The 25,696-nt window shown below is 51.2% G+C and overlaps 1 protein-coding gene across 1 annotated transcript in view; it reads right to left on the reverse strand.

Annotated features, from left to right (window-relative positions):
* Positions 1-638: 638 nt before the first annotated feature.
* PAX4 (paired box 4) overlaps positions 639-25,696 on the reverse strand; it is a 270,253-nt gene continuing 245,195 nt past the window's right edge. The window contains exons 10-11 of the mRNA XM_085650653.1: positions 8,661-8,796; positions 639-2,397 (exon numbers count right to left, since the gene is read on the reverse strand). Of these exons, the coding sequence (XP_085506779.1) occupies positions 2,105-2,397; positions 8,661-8,796 (429 nt within the window). The 3' untranslated portion in view covers positions 639-2,104. The remainder of the gene's footprint in view (positions 2,398-8,660; positions 8,797-25,696) is intronic.

Genomic DNA, 25,696 nt, shown 5'->3' on the forward strand with positions numbered 1-25,696 from the left:
TTGGTACCAAATCTCTGGTTTTGTCTTGAATGGTAAAGGAAGTAGTTGGTTTAGTAATTATGAAATGAGTAGAATATAATTGAAATATTTCGAATAAGGGGAAGTGACCTCAACGCCACGAAGAAACTTTTGCTTGGAGGAAGGCATTTGGTGGCAATTTGCGCCCAATTTTATGCTACTGGAAAGATGATAAAAAAAAAAAATCTTGGATTTTTTATTGTATAACCCTGTGATTTCTGTGAGTTTTTTCTGTGATACATTGCTCTCATATACGACGAGAATAACGTTATTTTGGCATGGCTGTTGCTGTTTCTCGACGTTACCAGGATGAAAATATTCAACCAATGCTTTAAGATGTGAAGTTTCACCCCGGTCTTTTTTGCATAGTAATAGCAGCTGATGAAAAGGGGTGTGGGGGAGGGGGGAGGAGGGGGGGGGGGGGGGGTGAGCAGCAGAAAAGTGTAGGCAAGATGCCGGGGCTCGTTGAAGAATGTCCAGTGTCTCTCGTGAAGTACATTTTTACCCTGGCGGGATTCCAGTGCTTAATTTGTAAAATATTAAGAGCCAGGGTTCGGCCACTGCAGCTTGCACCACCCATTGCCCTGGACATCACTGCCAAAACAACTATTAACCATTTCTCTCGCATTTAAATGCGACAGTTCAGATTATTCCAGGTCCCCAAAACTAAAGGAATGGCTGGGGAGGCAGCTATTAGCACTATTTTAATGGATATTGTATTTATAAACAACCATTGTTCTGCTCATCTCTAACTTAGATGAGCAGCGCCACCATGTGGTACACTGCTCTAAGTATGGTATTGATAATTAGGTGCCGGTGTCGAGCACCGGAAACCAATTAAGTGTCGGTGCTGGGCACCGTGAAGCACCAGTTCAAATTAAGCCCTGCAGGATTCCCTCAGATAGACTAGACTATAGGGAACAGGGAGATTTCCCCACACACCAAGATTTCTCGAGATATTTTACAATCAGTGGTCGAAGTGGGCGGGATCTGAGGGTCACAACGTGCCCGTAGTATTTTAACTTAAGACAGTTCCCCTACTTTTTTTTAATGAAAAGACAAACATCGCCACCAAACAAGCCTTCTGGCCAGGGTGTCTGCTTGCCTGAAATAAATGTAAATTTGATTAATTTGTAATTGTAAAGGGTGCTTGCTAGCCGGTATTGGCTTTAATTATTGGAATCACTTGAAGCTTCCTGATAACACAGGTTTATGTTTTTTTAGTGGTATTGCAAAGGAGTTACCTGCTGTAGTGTGAAGTGCAGCACTAAACATACAGGTCACCATTCTCCACTGTACCATCCAGTGTTACATTTTGTGGCTCTCTGGTTACAGACACAGGTCTCTGCAGAGCATTAACTAACAGAGGTTTTCATAATGTTTAACAGCGGATTTTCCACTGATTTAAGTAACTTACATTTATTTTTCATTTAGGCTTTGCGTTATTTTATATGTAGTTACCTGAAGGTGAAAGACCCCAATAAATTATAGAACATTTTCGTTTTTTTAGCCATGCCTTTGACCCCGCCCCCAGACGCATCCACGCTGTCCCCACTGCAAGCAGCATCGCAGTTCCCATACTTTTTTTAGTGCACTTCAACCACTGGTTACAATAGGAAGAGCCAATCAAAGCCAGGCTGGCCTGACATTTGACCGATTCTTACCTTACATTGTTAGTCTGTCATGAGCACCGGCCTACTTGGTAATCTTGCAATATCCCAAAATAAGACTTAAACTTTGTTGATTACTTAGGAAGTTGGATGCCATAGAGCAGGGGTGTCCAGTGTTGCTCCAGGATGGACGGATTTATAGCAGCTCTCAGGATAAATAGAAGAGATGACCTTACATAAAATGGATCTACATACGAATCATTTAAAGTCAACAGTCACTGGTTATCCTGAAAATATGGCCTGGATCTGGCTTCGTGGAGAAATGTTGGACAACCAGGCTGTAGCGTGTCTTCTTCAGCCTAGGGACTCTGCAGCCACGGTTGGGGAGATGCGATGGTCATGAATTTGGCATCTTCAAAAGCAGTAAGACAACAAGCTTCGACCCCGCCATACACCCATCTCACTCACCAGGATCATTAAAATCGAAAGTGAGGGTGAAGGTTTTCATAAACAAATGCTGGCTGGTATCTGCTTTGGCTTAGCTCAGGCCCCTGGCCATCAAAGCAAAGTTTGTTCCTGCTGATGGGCGGATGGAGTGAATGATGCAGGGCAGGCACTAGGGGGAGCTGGTGAGGCTGGAGTTCATGCAGGCTGAGAGGAAGAGGAAGAGACACCCCGCCAGACACCGGGAAAGGAAACGTCTGCCCCACTGCAGCAGGGAAGGTGGAGTTGCTCCCGAATCCAAGGGTCGCTCTTGGAGACTCCAGCCCTGCACAAAAAAGGATACATGTTGACGGTAAGAGGTGACAATTTAACAACAATTCCTGTTCCTATTACGAGGTCACATTAAGCAGCATCTGTAGCCCAATGGTATGCAAGTTGTAAACTAGAGAAACTACAAAGATGGTATTAGTATTTATATGACGCACTTTTCATACCTCTTGTGAGGACCAACGCGATTTTTGGGTATCCAGACTGCATTATTTATATAGTGCTTCATACCCCTGGCAAGGCTGTGAGGCACTCTGATTTGTATGGGAATCCTGGGCCCCCTTCGAGTCTATGGTTGAAAGGGTACTTGTGGGTTGGCTTTAAGGGACGTTAGTGAGATGCAGGCTGTGTGGTGGCGTGGTGGATGCTCAACGCACTGAGAGACACTGCACAGAGACATGGGTGTGGCGGAGAGGTAGAGAATAGGCGCAGCCGCACAAGCAGATACCATTGTTTGGGGCGCGCAGCAGCATACACAGAAACCAACGAGGACGCGCATCAGTCTGGTTCACTATGGTATAAGCAGATCACTAAGCAGCATCAGAGGGGCCACAACTGCTGAAGGCGCCACTGAACCACCAGTTAGTAGTGGATGGAGTCTACCCAGAAGTGATAGAGGAGCAACAGAAAAGCAACCCATTGGGGCACTGATCAACCACCAAGAGTATTATATGGGATCTCCCCAGGAGCCATAGAATAGTAATCATTCGAGGCAGTGTTAAACCACTAAGGAATATCATACCAGATCTACCCACGAGTTACATAATAGTAACCATTGGGACACTGTAAAACCAAAAACAAGTATAACATCGGATTTTCACATAGGCTAGAACATAGTTATCCATTTGGGCACTGTTTAACCACCAAGAAGTATTATATGAGATCTACACATGAGCTAAAGAATAGTAATCCACTGGGCATTGATGAACCACAGAAGGAGGATTATACAGGATCTAATCAGGAGCTGCAGAATAGTAATCCATTGGGGCACTGAGTATTTTATGGTGTCTACCCAGAAGGTATAGAATAGCAATCCATTGGGGCACTATTAAACCACAAGAGTCTTGTAAGGGTGGTCTACAAAGAAGTAACAGAAATCATCAGAAGAGGCACCCACCGGGCGCGGTGGTAAACTACCCAGGAGTGTTATATACTGTCTAACCAAGAACAACTGAAGAGCAACTCATTGGGGCAATGTTAAGCCACCCAGGAGCATTGTTTGAGGTCCACTTTGGTGCAATACAAGAACAACTCATTCAGGACACTGGTAAACTATCCAGAAGTATTTTATGGGCACTGCCCATGACCACAGAAGAGTAGCCCATATGGAGCACTGTTGAATAACAAAACAAGTATTATGTTACTAAATGAGATCAAGGTCATTGTGGGCCTTTTTAGGTCGAGGGACCGTCCGGTCTGCCGAAGGCAGAACCGGAAGTCCGGAGATTTAATGATTCTTAGAGTGGCTATTTAGCTCGCCTCTCTTTTTGCTTCTCCTCCATTGGCTGGCTTCCTAAACGGAGGCCAGCCATTGGAGGAGAGAGCCGTCCCTCCAAATAGGCTCCGTCTTTTTCAGATTCGGGGGCGTGTTCCGTGCTCTTTCCACTTTTTAGTCACGCCCGTTTTTAGGCGTGTTTCTCTCCTCCAGCCAATGGCAAGAGGAGAGAAAAGAAAAACACGCCCCCGAATCTGAAACCGCCGCTGCGTTTCTCCGAGGCATTTCTGCTTCGCCTCGGAGAAAGGCGGTGGTGTCTCCTACCTACTTCCCCTTTGAAAGACTCGTTTCCACGAGTTTCTTACTTACATCAATCAGTAAGCGAAGATCACTCCTTTGCTTGTAAGTGTGTGCTAGTCTGTATTGCTCAACAGTCAGAGCATTTCCACAGCTGCGACATACAATACTTGAGCGCTTTGTAAATTGTCCATTTTTAATAGAAAAAGGGCACTTCAACAAAAAAATCCCTTGCCAGCGTTTACCCATTTCATTGGTCACTCCGTTTGATTTGGCTGGCAGAGCTGCTGTTCCTTCTTTTAATTGGACTCCGTATCTCGCTGTGGCGATTGCTCTCCTTGACGGACGGGGGCAGACGAGCGTGATGGCAAATACAAATTCTGTTTCTGAGTTCCTATCTCGAGGGCGCCGTTTTCGAGCTGCCTCGGATTATATCTCTCTCCTTGCAGCTATTCCTCGGATGCCGGAGCAATAATTGAATCCGGCTTCATTTGGTTTTGAAGATGCCACGCTCCGAAAGATGCGGGCCGGAGCTGCGATAGAGAGCTCCGAGTCACTGGGCTGCTTCACTGAGGCGGCTCGAGCCAGCCTATGATGTGAAGTGCGCAACATGGGTCCCTTCTCGAACATCACAGTAAGAAGCACATTCGCCTCCATCATCAGTGTACACGCGGCGAGGGAGAATATTTGCTAGAAATGCACGTCTGTCGTCATTTTTGTATCTCTCCTTTTCTGTTTAAACAGGTTGACATGTTTTTTTCTCTTAGATTTGCTTGGTTCGGGATGCTCTGTTTGCTCCGTGTAAAAATATAAGTTACCACCTTTCACTTAGGGCCAGTACTTTTTCAAATCCTTTATTTTTTTTCAACACAAAAAGTAAGTACACACACTTTTTGTTTGTGTTTTTCAACGTATCGTTTGCTACCAAAGTTTAGTGACCATGTTAGTTTAAGTTAGCACCCTACTTAGTGATGCTTATTTGATTCAACTTGCATCCGGCTCCTTTCACTCCATTTATCCCACTGTCACTGGTAACCTGGACCCCTATCCTGCACAAGACTCCAGTGACTCCAGCAGGTTCAGCCCTGCAGCTGCCTCCCCTCCACTCTCCATCAGGCTCATCTCCTTTGGAGCCAAACCCTATTACCTCTCTGGCCCCTTAAGCAGCTCCACCAGTGCATCATTTGACTCCTCTGGCACCACAACGGACGTCGCTATAGGTAGGTAATAGGTATCACATATGCAAAAAAAAAGCTACTGCCAATAGAAATGACAATGCCATTTATTTAGGGATACAAAAATGATAAAAAAATAATGAACAATACCAATAGCTCTACATATAATATTGCCGAGACCATTGCATTGTAAATGCTTGTTTAAATTTATTTTGGGTATCTTTGTGAAACTTCTGAAATATTTTAACGTTTCAGTGTGGTTTTTCTTCTGCAGATTCTTTTGTGTTTCCAGTGTCTTCTTCAATTTCCATTGGTTTTACCTGCCATGGGTTTTCACTTGTTAAAAATTCTTTGATTCAGGGTCATACTCTTTTTCTTTCTGCCTGCCTCCTAAAAGGATTTGGTTGAGGATGACCTCTTTGATGAACTCCGTGAGTACATATAAATCCAGCTCATATGCGACACAGTGGTCTCAGCACTCCCAGGCGCCTTCATTCAGCAGTTTTTTGTGTACCTAAAAGTACCCCCCAAATTTTGCCTACTTAAATGCTAGATTACACAATCTTCTGCACAGTGTCAGGTGACTACTTCTCTCCATGTTCTTCACGATAGTGGGATTTGACCGGATCCCTTTGTCAGACTCTAGGGGCCCAATCAGCAAAGTTGTTTGCATTTGTAAGTCTGGCTTACACACATAGGTTTTTTATGGGTATAAAAACATGCTTGCTATGAACAAATGTTGGTCTTAGACTCGTAATAGGACTTCCTCAGAGGAAGGGTTTTAAGTGAGTAAACCTACACCCAGGAAGTGAGTATTCTTGAGCTGCCATGCCCTGAAAGATTTTGCCCATCCACAGACATTTTGGTCAATCACAAATTTCTCCCTCGCCCATTTCCACTCGTGAATATGTTGGATAGTGATTCTGTGCCTTCCCTTCATTGAGTACAGCACTCGAACCACAGTGTGTTAACAACCCAATCAGATCCAAGGGAAGCCGGGTCTTTCATACAGGTAGCGATCTCTCCATCGATCAATATTGCACATAGGCCTCCATGTTCAAGCCTACACTCCAATGCAAAGATGTTAATATAGAATACAATTTGGAGTTGTTTCTTAGCCCCACACAGCGCCAAGACTTTCTGCTATTTATGCATATCTTAGGCTCAGATTTTCTAAATAGTCACGAAAAGCAGCGCAGCAGCAAAAAATGCTGCACTGTGTTGCACGACAAGGAGTGAGCAGGTGAATGCCATATCTACAGAGATATGTCTCTCTCCTCCCCTCTCCCTTGCACTGGTGCAGATTTTAGCTGCTGTGCCCCAGGAACACACCTTAGCGCCATAGTACAATGGGATGTGCATGAGTTTACCATTGGTTTTGTACTGGAAGGGTACCCTTAGAGTACTAAATATTATGCTTAGACTCACTTTAAAACTTTTTCTACTTTGTATGAGTGCTGCACAGTGCAGCACACATGCAAAGTCTGATATGAAAGGAGAAATAAAAACATTTCTCATTTTAATGCCTCTTTTCGAAAGGTGTTAACTTTTAACGCGAAACCCTGTGTACTACTGTTTGTAGATGGGGTTTTGCATCAAAAGGCATTGGTGGTTGCACAGGAATGCCCAGGTACCACCCATGTAACACCCCCTTGGCGCAAAGTAACGCAAAGCAGTTCTTACTTTTAGGGCTCCTTCCATGCAATGCAAATGTTGCACTGGAAAGTAAATTAGAGAACAAATATTTTTTGCTGGTTAGCATCACTTTTGTGACTCTAACCCAGCACAAAATTTTTCTAAATCCACCCCTTAGTGTCAACTGTTTTTTATTCATGACTGAAGAAATACCATCACCCTACAAGCATACGGTCAGCGAGGACGAGGATACAAAAAATAAATCGCTTATGTATACATAACCTAACTAACTGTTCTAGTCTTGGCTTTTATAAATAATAGCCTGTACCTTTATTAAGTATCAGCACTTTATCACATATCCGAGTTCAAAGCCATCATCATTTTATAAAGAAAAGATTGATAGCTCGGCCATGCTGTCCTTGGAGAGTCAATACCCACATAGGAATACGCATCCAATGAGCAGACCTGTAGTGCCAAAGGCTTAGGTACACTAGTGGTGAGCAACAGTTACTCATCAGAAAACTGCCCGATAGGCAATAGTCGCAGAAGGATCTGGGAAAAAGGCCTAACAAGAGTCTCCTCTTACTGTGTGACGTCAGACGGGCCACTCAAGGATGTACCAGTTTAGCCACTCCACACTGGGCCTTAAGCAGGGATGTCAAGTTTTGAACTTCTCTCTGTGCATGTTTGTCATATGAACCTTTTGAGTGTTAGGCTTTGAGATTCTGGCACAGATTTACAAGCGTAAAGATTGAGATGTAGGGGGCATCATTCTTTATCTGAAATGCCCTTCTTTTTTAAACAGGGGTCACAACTGCATTTATGTGGTTCTATAGGAGCGCATACAGTAGTGGACATGGCTGTCCAATTCAATTTCAGCCATTTTATGTCCTTGGATGTGCTTCCATCCAGATTTTCATCTGTAGGCTGAATGATCAAATAGGACCTCTGCTTTGGTCATGATAACATGTTGAACGATCTTCTAAGCAGCCCAAAATTAGCATAATGCATCCTGAAATTCTGGAAAACATGATAGGTACGTTCAGAGTTTCCTAAACTGGGAAGTACTGATGCAATGTTGTGGACAGTTTCTGATTTCCTGCATACCAAATGGGATGATTTGGAACAGAAAAAGGTAGTTGTCGTTGGTGAGTGATAAATAGGGAATAGAACACGTTGCAACGCAATCTTTTACAACGCATGCCTTTACAATGCGGCTTTTACATCGCAACATCCATTCCAATGCATGGTTTTACAACGCATGCCATCACAACGCATTTTGAGAAACTACACTTACAACGCATACCATTACAACACATACCATTACAACGCATAAAACTTTTAGGGCAACAGTATTGTAAGTGTTGGATAGTGTAGGGGTAAAAATTACGATTCCCACTCCAGGGAGTACAACAGTAGGGTAAGTGTTGGATGGTGTAGGTGTAAAAATTACTGTTTACCATTACTTACCTTATAATGCGTTGTAATGGCATGCATTGTAGTGGCATACGTTGTAATGACATGCATTGTGGTGACATGCATTGTAATGACTGCGTTGTAATGGCATGCGATGTAAAGGATGTTACGTTGTAATGGCTGTGTTGTAAAGGCAATGCGTTGTAATGGTTGTTTCCCATAAACAGGGCCCATTCTCCCTCTTCCATTTTTAAGGAACACAACTAAGTTGTGGCTGGTGTTGGCGTGAAGGTCCATCCTTACCAGGGCAACAAGCTTCCTTTGGGCATGGTAGAGACACTCTCGGGAGCAGGTCTGCTGGAGGACTGGCATACGGGCGGAAGCTGCTGGTAAGTGTTGGCTCCTTTACGGGCAGGGTGTTGGCAGGAACCTCACTAGGCTGTAAAGAAAACAAAAGTAGAAGAAAGAGTTACATAAATAGCAAGGGAAGGATGCTTGCTGTGCTTTCTCATATTGTTACATTTTTGTGTTGTTGCACCCACATCCTGTTCTACAGCGTCGCAAACCATCATAACTAATCGGCAAGCCATGGTTGGCTATAAAGTGAAGATTAGGTTTAGGAGAGGTCAAGGAGGCAGGTTTTGGGTACAAGCAGCACACATTCCAACAGACCACCATGAGGAGTCTGGTCTCCAGCTGTGGTACCATGCCACTAAGGTAAAGGTTTACATTTCCATTGTGACGTAAAATTCACAAATAAAGAAAAAGCAAAAGTTTTCAGATCAAACATTATTGGCATTAATTATGGAAGGATCGGTATTCCTGATGACGCTGTTCTAATGGCTTCACTGGGCAAGTGGCCACCAGGTTCTGGTATATTCCAGGAGCAGTATAAATCACCCAAAAACGGATCCTACGAGAATAAGCCAACAATCATTCCCTGCATTCTTTCCTATACAGATGCCTTAACTACCACGAACAGCATCTCCAAGCACCCATAATACTTCTCCGCACCCATAAATTTCTGATCCATTCAAGTCCTGAAAGAATGTGCGGATATCTTCGCCCTACCAACAGTTCATCTCATAAACCAGATCCTCGTTAAAGGAATCATTCTAGAACCACTAAGGAAGCCTGCATCACACCCTGCTCAAGAAACTATATTTCGACCAGCAATCACCCACAAAAGCCTCCCACCCCTTCCCAGGTTCTGAAGAAAAGGTTTTTTTCCCACACAATCACCTGCCTTGTCTGCCGACTACACATTGGTTCCCCATGCAGGTTAGGTAGGGGTAACGGTAACCAGAAATAGAAGCAAGCCTTCCCCCCTACGTGTTCTTTCACAGCATCTGAACCACCCTTTATGCCCACGGTCTCAGGGATCACGAAGGAAGCATCTGGAAGATAAAATAAATGACCTTAAGAGCCGTTCTTATTTTTCTGTAGTCTCTACATGGCGCCCTTCCTCTAGTCTAGACCCTTAGCAGCAAATAGGAAGCAGCTGGGGGACCAATGTCAGTGATGTCATCCTCAATAAAATAGTTCTCTTAAATACTTACCTTTTCAGTATCCAGGAGATTATGGGCCATATTTATTGCATGGTTTGCATCGCTCTTGCACTACTTTCCGTGGTGCAAGAGCAACGCAAACCGCAAGTCATATTTTTGAAGCCACACAAAGTCACTTTGCTGGCTTTGAGTGCCCCAATAAATGAAGTAATGCAGCACAAATCACTGCATTGCGTTACTCATCCCTGGGTAGACATCACATGAGCTTTGCATGGGTGTTCCCACGCAACTCCCATGGTTTTTGACGCATTCCCAGATTTACAAGACCTTGAAACCTGGGAATGCGCCAAAAAAGATACACCTCCCCAGGGGAGGCATAACAAGTAGAAGCATGTTTATTTCTACTCATTTTTCCCCTTTCCGTGTGTACTGTAGAAAGTGCTGCATTCTATAGCACACACAGAAAGAGGAAAAAGCCTCTCAGGATTGTTTTTGTGCAGGAAGGCATCTTCCTGGAGAAAAACAATGCCGCCTACAACACAAGCACCCTTGCACAAGGGTGTCTGCCTTGGTGCTAGCCTCTTAGGATTGTTTTTGTGTAGGAAGGTGTCTCTTCCTGCACAAAAACAATCCTGCCATCAACACAGCCACCCTTGCACAATGGTGCAAGGGTGCCTAAGATGACGCTAGGTTGCCAAAATGGCATCAGCGCAAGGTGAAAGGACAGTAATGTGCTGTATTGGATAAACCCAGCACATTGCTGCCCTTTCCCTATGACACGGAGCAGCGCAGCAAGGTGAATTGCTATGCTGCCCTGCGCCACTAAACACGTAAATATGGCCCTAAATCCTTGAGCATAGCCAACTGATGACGCTTACTGTAGCTAAACATAACCAACAAGTCAAAACCAATTGTCAAGCATGACAAGAAACTTCCTACAAACTTATAAGGTTTACATACAACTTCTTTTCCAACTTCTCTTCTGTCAAAATTGTGCCACTCACCATAGGTCAGTCAGTCACCATCAGAATCCAAATGAAAAGCTTAAGAAGAATCATTCAGTGAGCAATACATCTAAATATTCCGTTTACTAGTGAATAATGATACTATGCACTATTAATGAAGAATAAATAAACTCTTAGAACATTCTGCTAATGTGTATACTTATGGCACCTTGAAAACTGAAAATGGCAACACTGAGGGGCTTATTTACTATTTTGTGACGCAGGGCAGCGCAGTGCAGCAAGTCTCCTTGCTGCCGTGCTTCAAAAGAAAAGGGCAGGAATGCGCCATATTTATGAGATACGTTGCATTCCTGTCCTCTTTCACAGTGCTGGCACACAATTGGCTGCCTTGCGCCAATGCAGGCACCCTTGCACCATGGTGCAATGATGGCTGCGTTGGAGGAATTATTGTTTTTGTGCAGGAAGGTATACCTTCCTGCAAAAAAACCCCATTAAAATGGTGGAGCCGTTTTCCTCTTTCTATGTGTGCTGCAAAATGCAGCACATAAAGAGGAAGAAAAACAGAAGAAATAGTTATTTCTCTTTGTTACGCCTCATCTGGGGAGGCGTAGTCTTTTGACGCAGACCCAGGTTTACAAGTCCTTTTAAATCCGGGAATGCATCAAAACCCATGGGTGTTGCGTGAGAACACCCACCGGGACACCCATGGAACGCCTCTTTTTTTTTGATAAACAAGTTTTTATTGTTTTGAGTGATACAACATAAAAACCTTGAGCCTGTCGATCCATCAGCTTACAACAACACAGCATGAGAACACGCCACATCCCCGCCCCCCCCGAAACCCACCTCTCGCCCCCTCCCCCCCGAACCGCCTGCTCATAATATATTGCCCAACCATTTCCCCCAGACCTTACGGTATTTCTTGTGGCAACCCCTTGCCTGGTAGAGAGTCCGTTCCTGTGCCGCACACCAGTCCACTCCGGTGCTCCATTTGGCCAAGCTAGGCGACTGCGGTTGTTTCCAGGCCGCTGCAATGTCTCGCTTCGCTACCATTAACGCTGTCGTGAGGAACAACTTCTCTGCGCGAGTGCCATCTAGGCCGTCAGTGATGCCCAGTAGGGTGTGTCTAGGGTCATGTGGCACCTCCCACCCCAGGACCTCCGTGAGCTCGGCTTCTATACCCCTCCAGTACCCCCCCAGATCCGGACAAGACCACACCAGGTGTATAAAGTCAGCCGGCTCAAAGCCACAGCGGGGGCAAGCTGCGTCAATGGAGAGGCCCGCGCTGTGCAGGCGAGCCGGTGTGAGATAGGCAGTGTGGAGGTAGTAAATTTGAATAAGCCTCAGTTTGGCGGAGGCCGTCACCAGCCTGGGGGCCATAAGGGCGTCCCACCAGTCGGACTCGTCCAGGGGACCCACCCACACCTCCCACCGTTCCTTCAGGCCTTCCCGGGACATGGGGGTATTATTAACAAGAGAACGGTACATCCTGGAAATACCCCCCCTCCCTAGGTTGCCCAGCATGACCTTAGCCTCCGGGGGGCTGTGATCCGGCAGCCTAATGTCCAGTGGGGTGTAAGTGCGTATGGCATGGCGCAGTTGGAGGTATCTATAACATTGGGATGAGTGGAGGGAGAAGCACGCCTGCAGTTCTGAGTATGAGCACATGCGTCCCCCCGCCAGACATCTCCCAGCTGGGAGATGCCGAGTAGATCCCATGATCTGAAGCCCTCCATTTCTGCAACCTCCCGCAACCATGTCCCGTGCCAGAGGGGGGTGGCGCGAGTCAACTTCCCGGTCCACTGGGTGTGGCGAAGCGCCGCCCGCCAGGCCAGGAAGATCGCCTTGGTGATGTCCGGGCAGGAGGCGGGGACGGGGACGGGGGCGCCGTACAGGCGGTCCTGAATACAGGAGAAACCCAGGTCCTCTAATTCCACTCTATAGGCCGGGTCGGACCATCCCCCCCCAAACCAATCATGGACGACCAGAAGGCGGGTAGCCAGGTAGTAGAGTTAGAGATCAGTCATGCCTAGCCCTCCATCAAAGGTGGGCAGGCGACATATCGACAGGGCCAACCGCGGTCTCCCACCACCCCAGAGAAATCTGGTCGCCATCCCGTCCAGCTCGCGAAACCACGGCCTCGGGAAAGACACGGGAGTGTTCTGCAACACGTAAAGAAACCGAGGGAGAATCATCATTTTGTATAGGGCCACCCTCCCCAGCGGATTGAGCGGGAGTGATTGCCATCTTGCCAGGTCCGCCTTGGCTCTCTTGACCAGGGGGGTCACGTTAGGTGCCCAGCTCAATTCCGGGAGAAGGGAGACCCAGATGCCCAGGTATTTGAAGGACAACCGGCGGAGGGGAATAGTGTCCTGCCAGTCAAAACACTCCCGGGAGGGGTGCAGAGGCACAAGGACCGATTTCCGCGGGTTTAAGTAGAGGCCAGTTGCGCGGCCAAAGCGGCCCAAGATGCGGAGTGCGCGTGGGCCCGAGCACGCCGGATCACCAAGGTACAACAGGACGTCGTCTGCATAGAGGGCGATTTTGTCCGCCTCCAGGCCCGGCCACTCCCAGCCCTGAAGGAGAGGATCTGTTCTGATCAGGGCAGCAAGGGGCTCAATCGCAAGCGCCAAGAGAAGGGGCGATAGCGGGCACCCCTGCCGCGTTCCCCAGCCGATCGGAAATGGCATCGACAGCGCCCCGTTAACCAACACTCTGGCGCGGGGCACGCGTAGAGGACCCGTACCATTCCGACAAACTTAGGGCCGAAACCCATGTGGGTCAGGACATCAAACAAGTAGGCCCACCCAACCGAGTCGAAAGTTTTCTCGAAATCAGCGAGCAGGAGGGTGAGATATGGAGGTAAGCGATGGCGGTGAGCCAAGGCCACGTGAAGGCGACGGAGGCAGTGGTGAGTGCCCCGGTCCGGCATAAAGCCGCATTGGTCCGGGTGTACCAGGCACGACAAAAAGGGCCGGAGCTGCTAGGCCTGGACTGCTGCGTAAAGCTTGATATCAGTGTTAATAAGAGAGATCGGCCGGTATGCCGACCTGTCACTAGGTGGCGGCATGGACTTGGGCAGAACCACAATCGTGGCAATGTCGGCCTCTGGAGGGAAGGAGCCTTTTTTGACCGCTTCAGCAAAGAGATCACTCAGCCGCGGGACCAGGTGATCTTTATAGGTGGCATAAAACTCTTGGGGGAAGCCATCCGGTCCCGGGGTCTTCCCCGAGGACGTGCGCCCTATCGCATCTCCAATCTCCTCAGGAGAAATGGGCGCCTCCAGACTCTCCCAGTCTCCTGACCGAAGTTGGGGAAGTCGTAAGTTACTAGCGGCGAGCAGAGAGGCCAGGGAAAGGTCTGGCGCCCGGGCCCGATATAGCTGCGAATAGTACTGAGCGAAGGCTTCCGCTAGCGCCACGGAGGAAGATTGGAGCACGCCACCAGAGTCGGCCACCGCCGGGATGATGCGTGATGCCCTGGGGTAAGTGGCCAGCCGGTGCAGCAGCGCACCGTTCTTATCGCCCCACCCGTACACCCTCGCCAGCGAGGATTGCCAGAGGAGCTTAGCCGCGTCAAGCGACTGTTGACGAATCTCATCACGCAGAAGTCGCAGTTGCCGAGTCCCGGACGGATCATCGGACTCGGAGAGAGACTGCTCCAGTCGCAGCGCACGGGCCTCACAGGCGGTGAGCTGCTGCAGTTGCGTCTGGCGGTGCCGTACCACATGTGCCTTGGCAGCCCCCCTAATGGTGGCCTTACAGGCCCCCCAAAGGGTGCCCGCCGAGGAGACTGACCCGTCGTTGTCACCATAGTAATGCGTTAATGCGGACCCCACCTCCCTACGGAGCGTCTTATCCTGGAGGAACCAAGCGTTAAAACGCCACATCTGGCGGACCCCGCGGGGCGGGGGGCCCAGGCATAGGAGGACCGGAGAGTGGTCGGATATCCCCCTGGGGAGGATGCGGATGTCCTGGATGCCTACACAGTCGGCGGGGGGGGACAAAGATCGCGTCAATGCGTGCATGGGTGTGATGGGCGGCCGAGGTGTGAGTATATTACCGTGCGTGCGGGTGCCAGGTCCGCCATGCGTCGCACAAGCCCTGAGCTTCTGCCCAACCCGCCAGCTGCTTCGCCCGCGCGGCGCGGGAGTCTGAAACCGGACCCGAGGAGTCGAGCTGCGGGGCCGAGACAGCATTGAAGTCCCCCCCCCCAGAACAATAGTGCCCGGAGGGAGCGTGGCCAGCCGAGAGGCGACCTGAGCCAAAGCCTGAGACAGCCCAGAGGGCGGCGCATAAAGCGATAAGAAGCTGAGCGGCCGACCCTCAAGCGTGCCGCAAACGGCAATCCCCATTCCGTGGGGGTCATGGATCACCCGGGTAAAGACAAAAGGGAGGGAGCGGTGCAGCAGGACGGCGACCCCCCCGAGAGCCGCACGAGAATCCGGAGTGCCACACCCGGTCATACCCATAGCGCGCCAGAAAGGGACATTTCTCGCCAAGCAGGTGGGTTTCCTGAAGCATGAGCACGTCTACCTCTGCGCGCTGGGCATATTTAAGTACGGCGGTGTGCTTAAGCCTATCCAGCAAGCCGTTCACGTTCCAGGACAGGATGCGCACCTGGGCCTTAGGAGTTAGGTCCCCCATGACAGCGGCGGGAGCGGAACGCGCTGGGAGCGAAGCAGCCGAGGGACGCCAGGAAGACACCCTACGACGGATCTAACGCTAGGGAGAGCCAGTGGACGGCGGCGGAAAACGGGGGACGGCGGAGTGCGTGTCAGTGTCTGCATGGAGTAGCGTGACGACACTTGTGGTGTGGTACTGCATGAGAGGCTCAGTGGAGAACAAACCCAAACCAAACAAAACACCCTCCCAAGGAGGAACAACCAACGAATACCCAACCCCAACCCCCCACCCCCCACCCTACACTTCAAGAAAGGAAGCATCTGTCGCCCTAACTGAACCAACATTTACAAGGCCCCAAGCGTGGGCGCTCCGGTGTAAAGAGCGTGGTGGACCCCTCCTGAAGTACGGATTCCAATGTCTTGTCCTAGGTTGCTAAAGAAAAACGTGAGGTTGCAGAGCCCCCCACCCCCACTACCGGGCAGGGTCGCCGCCTCCCCCTGTGGATATAGAAAACAAAGAGAAAGTCATATAGCAGGGCTGCGGGAAAGGTCTGACAGGTCGATTCACGCTTGGCGGGGGGTCGGAGGCCCATCCGGCTGAGGCGACAGACGGCGCCGAGACCCCCCAGCCACAAGAGATGATGTCCCAGACGAGGCAGAGGAGTCTCTCATTTTTCTTCCAAATAGGCTCGCGGACCGGGTCCTGGCCCCTGCCGCGCCTCGGCGTTGCCAGGAGTGCGTGCGCTTCTTGCGCCGTGATCGTTGGGACCCAACTGCAACAGGGCCCCGGGGCACAGTACTGGGCGACACCCCTCCGGACTGGCGCATAGGTTTTTCCTCGGTGAGCCAGTTCCATGCTGCCCTGGGAGTGTCAAAGAACAGTGTCTTGCCCTGGAAAATGACGCGTAGGCGAGCTGGGAACTGGAGCTGGTATTGGAGGCCCAGGGAGCGCAGCTTTTGCTTCACCTCCGTGTAGGAGCGGCGTTGTTCTTGGACCTCCCGGGTGTAGTCCGGGAAGATCATAATGCTGTAGTTATTAAAAGTCAAGGGGCCGCTCACCCGCGCCTCCCGCAGGATAGCGTCTCTGTCCCTGAAGTTGAGGATCTTAAGAATAAAGGGGCACGGGGGGGCTCCTACTGGAGGCTTGGCCGCCAGCGACCGGTGCGCCCTCTCCACCACGAACCAAGTTGACAAACTAGCCGCCGGCATCCAGGACTTGAACCAAGCGTCCAGGAAGTCGTCAGCTCGGCCACTCGACCCCCTACGGAAAGCCCACCAGGCGAAGGTTGTTGCGGCGGGCGCGGTTTTCGGCATCCTCCGCCCGTCTATGCAGTTCCTTGGAGTGGGTCGTGAGCTCTCGGACCTGGTCCTGTAGCTGGCGAATGTCGTCCTCCGCCGTTGAGATCCGGGATTCTGTTTCCGTAATGCGGGCTGTGGCGTTGCAGAGGTCCTGCCGCAGGAGTGTAACATCCACCTTCACTTCCCCAACCATCCCCTCCAAGGAGGTGCGGGAGGCATCAATGGCTTGGAGGATGATGGCCAAGTCCTTGTTCGGGGCCGGGGCCACCCCCCCGCCCACGCCCGGCGGGTCCGAGCTCACAAATTGGTCAATCTTCGTTTGGTGGGACGCTGACGGCGGTCTGGGACCTTTTTCTTTGCCCATGGTGGCCCCTTGGGTACAAGCGCCGGGCCCGAAGTCGGGTGCGGTGGACCGTCAGACGGTCCTCACCCGCCAGGCAAAGCGGCCCCCAGCGCCGGGCCGGGGACGGAGAAATCGGGGAAAGGGCGAGGGAGGGCCCAGAATCCAACGGGCACGCCACCTCCCCAGTGAGATCCGGACTGGGCCTCACTCACCTCGCCGTAGGCACCCCGCTGTAGTCCGCACCCGTGGTGGTCACCAGTCGAGGCACAGCGCACGGGCCGTCGAATCACTGTTGTCCGCCCCAGTCCACAGGGCCGTCCCAATCAGCGGGGCAATTCCGCATCCATCTTCGGCCCGGGGCCGACAGCTGGACCTCCCCGGGCGCAAGGGCCAGGGGGCGCCCCCTCCAGGCCAAGTACAGCGCCGGGGGCCACCCCGCCCAGTCAAGACGGTCAAGGGGGGCGCTCCTACCGGCAGTGCCTCCCGGTCAACGGTGCAGGGCAAACGTGGTCTCCAGCGGCCGCCAGGCCCGTCCCCGCATCCCCCACCGGCCGCCTCTGTGGGCGCCAGGGAAACGTCGCAGCCCCGTGTCCGGCGGCCGCCCTCAGGGTCCGGCAGGGACGTCACCTCCTCGGGGATCGCCCAGGCAAGAGTTCCCCCATCGGGCCCCCAGGGTAGGCTGATGAGGGGCCAGGGGTCGGCTCTGATCCGTGGCCGGCAGCGCAAGCGGAGAGTGGGCGTCAGCGACAGCAAAGCCGGGTCTGGTCTCTCGGGCAGGCCCACACAGCTCGGGCCGGTCCGCCCGTCGGACAGGGTCTCCCTGCTACTGGTCACGGGCTACCACCCCCTGGCAGCTCTGGAGGCGCTCATCAACCGTCGCTCCCCCCAACTCACTGGAGGTCCGATGAAGGCGCGGGTTCCACTCCGCAAGCTCCCACGACCGGCGGCCAGCTGCCGTCGGTCACGCAGCCTTCGCCCCTCGTGGTGCGCCGCGGGCTTTCGTAGCTCGCAGTGCCGGCCGTGGAACCGCCCGGGTGCGTCGTTTTACCCCGGTGCGGCTTACGGGCCTCCCATCTCGGCTCCGGTGGCTCAGAATCGGCCAGAAATCTCACCGAGGGTAGGGCAGCAGCTCTGCTACATGGTCGGATGCGAGGGGTCAGGCATCAAGGAGCCTCACATCAGTGCGGCCATCTTGGTTAGTGCCACCTAGCGCTCCCGCGGAACGCCTCTTTAAAGCACAGCAAGGCATGCAGCGACTTGCATTGCTTTGCCTTACTCCATATCTACAAGGCCATGAAAAACCACACAAAGCGGCTTTGCATGTCCTCGTAGACAAGGGTCTGCACTCTGCTCCACCAGTGCGTCCATAAAAGGGATGCACCGGCACTGCAATGGGCTTGTAAATAAGCCCCTTAGAAGCTTATGCAGGTGTGTGTGCATGCATGTAAGTGGGTAGTTTTCTTTTGACTAAATGTGTATAAAATGCACTACTGAAGAAAACACCATTGTGCAAGTCTTTATTTTGCACAGTCTTTCGTGCAAACTGTTCCTGAAAAAATATAAGACAGGGCAGTAAAATGGTAAACATATGAGCAATAAAAAACAACAAACAAATGCATGAGTTTGATTACTCTACAGTTATTCAACGCAGTGCCCTATGCTTTTCAGGAAAAGGTCTCCCAATGGCCATTCAAGTGACTAGGAAGACGGATTTGTATAAGTTTCCATGTCAATAAACAGAGAAATAATGTTTTTTAATTTTTTTTGAATTTGCCATTATAGCAAAGCACTTAAAGAAAAAAGTGAAATTAGATCAAAGAAAAGAAGAAGGGTTCCGCAAAAGCGATGATTTGAGGCATTGAGATCGGAGTTCCACTCTGTGAATGATGGAGAGCCCCATGTGATTAAGTCAGTTGGAAATTATTTTCCAAAATTAGACCGTTAAGCAAGGCGGACAGGCCTAATGAGAAACTAGATAATGCTAACGCATAGAAGAATAGAAACTAGATGATGCTAACGCATGGAAGAATAGAAACTAGATGATGCCAACGCATAGAAGAATAGAAACTAGATGATGCTAACGCATAGAAGAATAGAAACTAGATGATGCCAACGCATAGAAGAATAGAAACTAGATGATGCCAACGCATAGAAGAATAGAAACTAGATGATGCTAACGCATGGAAGAATAGAAACTAGATGATGCCAACGCATAGAAGAATAGAAACTAGATGATGCCAACGCATAGAAGAATAGAAACTAGATTTTGCCAACGCATAGAAGAATGGAAACTAGATGATGCTAACGCATAGAAGAATAGAAACTAGATGATGCTAACGCATAGAATAATATTCATACATTTGTAATGCTGAAAATTATTACCTTGACAATCATATTTTATATAAAAAATTCCACAAGAGGGCTGTACCGTAATGGTAGATGTAGTGAGCCACCCAGAGCCCCGTGACGTAGGGCTTTGACCCTAACATTGCACTATTAAATCCTCTGGCCATACGAGGCCAGAGTCTATGAATAAATGGGTGGAGATGGCACGTGTTCTTTTGCCAACACCGTGACACAGTGTGCTGTGTCTTCATTGTGTGGGTCCTGGGCTCTGATATGCAGGTTACATGCAACCAGCAGGGACCTCGTGGACTAAGAAAGTCCCTTGCCACACTAATCATGGTTTCGCGGATTCAGGCGTAGTTAGTAGTTTCTTTACCGTTTCTTTACGGTTCATAAGTCTATAACTCTTAAATTAAACACACCTTAGCTCGCTTTTCTACATATACAATGAATTGCAAAACATTTTAAAACTTTTTCACAAATTGATGCCACTGCTAGTGATAATGCTGCAAACAACAGACTTGAGTCATCTTCGAAAATAGCCTAAATGCTCCCTTTTCCTGTAAATAATGAAAGAAACTAAAGTATCAACAAGGTAAATCACTACTTCCTTTCTTTGTTGAATGAGTCCCACTGAGCTTATAAAACCAAAGGAACATTGTCTCAAAAAAGGTATAGAGCTTTTTATACTAAGCCCTGTAGAATATATCCACTAACCAATTTGCTCACTCCTTACGCCAACACTTGTCGATGTGGTGCGTGGGTGATCCTGCAAATTTTGACACCACCAAAATTTACCTCAACAGAATGCCCACAATTTGATGAATCGGAGACAATGTTTAAGCTCAGTTTTATGAGGGAATGTGTCCCTGAGTTAATGCACCTTCCAAAACATCAAAAATATCAGAGTAGAGGCACTTAAATAAAGGACCCACTCAATAACTGAGTTTTAGATCAGCGGAATCGTTTAAAGGTTCATTACTAAAAAACAAAAATGTGGTACAGAATAATTGTCCTGAAGACTCTCAGCAAATAGGACGTTGCAGAGAAATGCAAAATCCAAAATATTCTAAGTCCCAAGTGGGCAGCACAATCAGGAGCGAAATGGGCAGCATCGCTAGCAGCATCTAAGTCTTCAGGAAAGACTTCTGGCTCACTCCCAAAATCAAGGGTTTTCGTACATTATTGTTGCATATAAATTACTAAAACTACAGATTCACAGCGGTACGGTCAAACGTGTTACGTACTGAGCGAATCAGAGCACAGTCTCATTAAGCGTCATATTGCCTCTACACCTAAGAACTATCTCATTACATGAATATTAATTCTGCCCACTCTATGCTAATGCCACCCAGAGGTGGTGGAACAAAGTAGATACATGAACAACAGAAAGCTATTATGAAAGAATAGGGTACAATGAGCTAGCAGAAGAACCTTGAAGTTAATTAACAGTTTTGTTACTGCGGTGTTAAATTTCAAACGAGAACAGTACAAACAATGACATTGAAAATAAACAGACAATGTTGCTTGCCTGTGTGCTGCAGGAATAAAAAACAGTGAAATGTCAAGGGGGAAGGCAAGGAGAACATCCATTTTGAAAAAGCTGACTGTTAGGCCCAAATTGAGGCCTTGTTAACAAGGGTCAGGAAAATACACTTCTACACATCATACAAAATTCATCAACTACAGTCAACATAGTTGTGAGACCGGCCTCGTGGCGTGGGTCCTCCCGACCAGCCAGCTACCCTGCAACCACGCCGAACCTCGATGTTACAGCCTCCCGGCCCACGTGGGCCAGCCTCCCGAGGGCCGGCCAGATCCCCAACACGCATGCCCGGCTGAGGGAGGGCGAAACCCCCCCAAAACCAGACCGAGAGGCGCCGATCCGGTTTCACCTCTGGTCTCTTCCCCGAGGGAGGTTCGATCGACCACCAGGCTCCCGGTGAGCAGGCGCCTCACCCGCTGGGTGTCTGGAGTCCCTCCAGGACCCCCCTGAACAGATCAAAGGACCCGGACCCCGACACACCGCCCCAGGCACCAGACCCCTCTCCACGAGGACTCCGGACTTCAAAGAGGAGGGGGTAGTATAACAAGGGGTGCTGAAGGGATTGGAGGAAGAGAAGACCTGGACTGACGAGAGCCTGCTGACGCTGTCGCGGCTCCTCGAACTCTGAAACATCTGAGCCCTGCTGACGCTGTCACGGCTCCCCGAACTCTGAATCATCTGAGCCCTGCTGACGCTGTCGCGGCTCCTCGAACACTGAACCCTCCGAGCCCTGCGGACGCTGTCGCGGCTCCTCGAACGCTGAACCATCCGAGCCCTGCTGACGCTGTCGCGGCTCCCCGAACCCTGAACCATCCGAGCCCTGCGGACGCTGTCGCGGCTCCTCAAACTCTGAAACATCTAAGCCCTGCTGACGCTGTCGCGGCTCCCTGAATTCTGATCCATCTGAGCCCTGGCGACGTCGCCGCGGCTCCTCGAACTACGAACCTCCGGTGCCTGCTGAGTGACTCGCGGCCCGCTCCTCCAAGAGAACCGGCAGAGATTGCCGAGAGAAGCAACACCCCCTCAGCTCGAGGATTGAGAGCTGTGCGGCGGGTACTCCGCAGAGACACTGATTCAAAGACTGTCCCGCTACCCCTTACCCCTCATCACGAGACCTCTGCCGCTTGTGGCACTAATTCTGCTCCTGCCTTCCGGATCATAAAGATCCCTAATAACCTATGATAAAATCTATTATCCTGCAACGAACTACTGTGTGGTGTCCCTCTATCTGAAAATAGTAGTGCAGCGTGTGCGATCCTAGGTACGAGACCCTTCCAGGAAGGGCCTCCCCGCTCTTGCTCGGCCGAAATCGAGGAGAGGTGGGCCTCCGGGTGGTCAGGAACGTATTCCGCAACATCCCGGGGGAACGCTTTCCAACATTTGGTGGCAGCGGTGGGATCCGAGCCAACACCTAGAGATCGTGCAGTAGACGGCTAACGCACTACCCAGAAGAAATGGAAGGAGAAACTTCCCTAGGTGCCGCCGGCACCAACCCGAGCACGACATTCCGAGAGGACCAGTTGGAATCTTATACGCACCGAGAACTGAAACAATTTTGCAAAGACCTTGGAATCGCTATCACCGGACTAAGCACGAAAGAGGACTTCCAGGAAGCATTAAGAGCCTGGGTCGAGGCGGGGACTCCTCAGACACAAACAGAAGGAGAGCCTCCTAATGAACCCCGAAGCAGCCCGGGGAGGAACGGCGCCCCCGAGGGGGGCCTATCCCCAGAGGAAATAGCGGACCGAGAAAGAGGTCGCAACCACGAACTAGAACTAGCAAAATTGAAAATCGAAGGAGAGATAAAGCTGGCCGAAAAGAAACTGGCGGTAGAACAGTTACGCCTACAAGGAGAACTTGAGGAAAAGAAACGACAAAGAGAACAAGAAGAAAGAAAACTCCAGCTAGAGCACGAACGTAGCCTGAAGGAGATCGAGCTCAAGGCTAAGAATGCAGAAGTCAGACCCCCGGAAACCCGACCCCCTTCGGCCAACGTGGAACTAAAGGTCCACATCCCCAAAGATGTGGTAAAGAATACTATAAGAACGACGACATCCAGCAATGGTTCAAAGCCTACGAAGTCGCCATGACCTCCCACCGAGTCCCGCAGAAAGACTGGGGGGCTGGGCTGTGGGGCCGGTTCCTGAGCGAGGGAAGAGATACCCTGCTGGACCTGCCTTCCACGGTAATGAACTCCTACAGTCACATGAAAGAGGCCCTAGTAGCCAGATATGGGCTCACCCCTGAAATGTACCGGCAACGGTTTAGAGACTGCAAGAAGATACCCGGTACCACCTGGGTGGAGTACGTGAACTTTTACAGCCGGGCCTTGGACGGGTGGATCAAGGGCAGTAAGGTCTCCACCTTTGAGGAGCTGTTCGACCTGATCGCTTGGGAACACTTGGCCGCTAATTGCTTTGTAGAACTACGCCAGCACCTCCTGGACAGCAAACTCACAGACCCTCGAAAACTGGCCGTCGAGGCTGACCGGTGGGTAAACACCCGGGCCTCCCGGGGTCCCGTGGGAGACTACGGCCGCCACAGTCAGGGCCCCCCCCACCAGAGGGGCGGAGGGAATCAAGGCCGGCCAAGGGAACTTCCGGGGGATCCCCACGCAGCCCCCCCAGAGGACAACCTCCACCCTTTCCAGCTCCACCTCCAGCCAGCACCGGGCCACCGGGGAGGCCGGGGCCTCGCGTGAGGATCACCTGTTTCCGCTGCCAACAGACCGGACACTATGCCAGCGACCCTCAATGTCCCATGTACCAGCGAACCGCCACAACAACTCCGCCGGCTCGACAAATGGCCTCCGTAGCCCTGGGGGAAGAGATGGAAGACTCCGAAGAATGGGAACCCGCCGCCATGGCCTTGGTCTCCCTAGGGGACCGGGAGATGGTCCCTGGAGCGCCCCTGCCCGCTAACACGAAGAAGTACCGACAGCAGTTGACGGTCGACGGTCACCGCGTCGAGGGCCTCCGGGACACGGGGGCGAGTGTCACGGCAGTTCATTGTCACCTGGTCTCCGAAGATCAGATCCTGCCCGGCGCCTTTTGTCCCGTCATATCCTCAGACAATTCCGAGAGCCTCTGCCGGATGGCTCTGGTTCCCTTCGAATGGGGGGGAGTCACCGGCAAGTTAAAGGTGGCGGTACGAACCTCCCAGCCCGTGGACTGCCTCCTGGGCAACGACCTCGAGAATTCCCCGTGGGGACAAGTGGAACGAAGAGCCCATCTCGAGATGATGGGTCTACCCGAATGGGTATGCGCCACCACGTGCTCGATGACTCTCAGAGTGCCTTCCGAGGAGGAGGGGGAGGCCATGCCGCGGAGCACCGCCACCATCCCCGAGGTCCCAGATGCGCCACCCGAGGCCAATGACCCCCTTCCGGATGAAGCGACCGTTCCCGACGAGGGGTCCGTGCCTTCCGACCCCGAACCCCTGACCGAGCCCGAAGACCTGCCAGAAATGGCCCAGTGGCACTGCGAAGGAGGCCCCTCCCGAGAAGAATTCTGCCAAGAACAATCCACCAGCCCGTCCCTCATTGGACCCCGACAACAGGCCGAGGCCCAAGCAGCAGGCGACAAGACTGGGTATACTGGGAAAACGGCCTCCTGTACAGCGAACAGAAGTCGGCCGAGTTGGGATCGGCCCGAGTACTAGTGGTACCCCTGCGCTTCCGAAGTCTCCTCCTGGGCCTGGCCCACGATGTACCCCTGGCCGGACACTTAGGCCAAGATAAGACCTACCAGCGACTCGTCACCCACTTCTATTGGCCCAAGATGCGAGCAAATGTGGAGGCCCACTGCAAATCCTGCCCCACGTGCCAGGCCAGCGGAAAGAGTGGGGGGAAGCGCAAGGCTCCGCTGCAACCCTTCCCAGTCGTCAGTACCCCTTTTGAGCGGGTAGGGATCGACATCGTGGGACCACTGGACCCCAAGACAGCCCAGGGCCACCAGTTCATCCTCGTCCTGGTGGATCATGCCACCCGTTACCCCGAAGCCATCCCTCTCTGCACCGTGTCGGCCCCCATGGTAGGCCGGGCCTTGATGGGGATCTTCTCCCGCGTGGGGTTCCCCCGCGAAGTCGTGAGTGATCGGGGTTCGAACTTTATCTCCCGATACATGAGGTCCCTCTGGCAGCAGTGCGGAGTATCGTACAAGTTCACCACCCCGTACCACCCCAAGGGAACGGCCTAGTCGAGCGCTTTAACAAGACACTGAAAGGAATGATCATGGGCCTCGCGGAACCCCTACGCCGGAGGTGGGATGTCCTCCTTCCATGCCTCCTGTTCGCCTACCGGGAGGTTCCCCAAAAATCCCTGGGGTTCAGCCCATTCGAACTGCTATATGGACACCCCGTCCGGGGACCCCTGAGCCTGGTCAAGGAGGGTTGGGAAACGACCCCCCGGGGGACCCCTCCGGATGTGTTCCGATACATCTTGGCGCTCCGCAACCAGACCCGGAAATTCAGAGAACTCGCAGAAGCGAACCTCGAGGCTAGTCAGGAAGAGATGAAGCGCTGGTATGACCAGAATGCTACGCTGGTCGAGTTTCAGCCGGGCCAACAAGTCTGGGTCATGGCCCCGGTGAAGCCCTGCGCCCTCCAAGATAAATGGACTGGACCCTTCAAGGTGGTCGAGCGGAAGAGCCAAGTCACCTATCTCATCGATGTGCAGTCCCCGCGGAACCCCCTCCGGGTTCTCCACGTG

This window comes from Triturus cristatus, chromosome 4_1 (assembly GCF_964204655.1).
Source record: "Triturus cristatus chromosome 4_1, aTriCri1.1, whole genome shotgun sequence".
Lineage (NCBI taxonomy): Eukaryota > Metazoa > Chordata > Amphibia > Caudata > Salamandridae > Triturus > Triturus cristatus.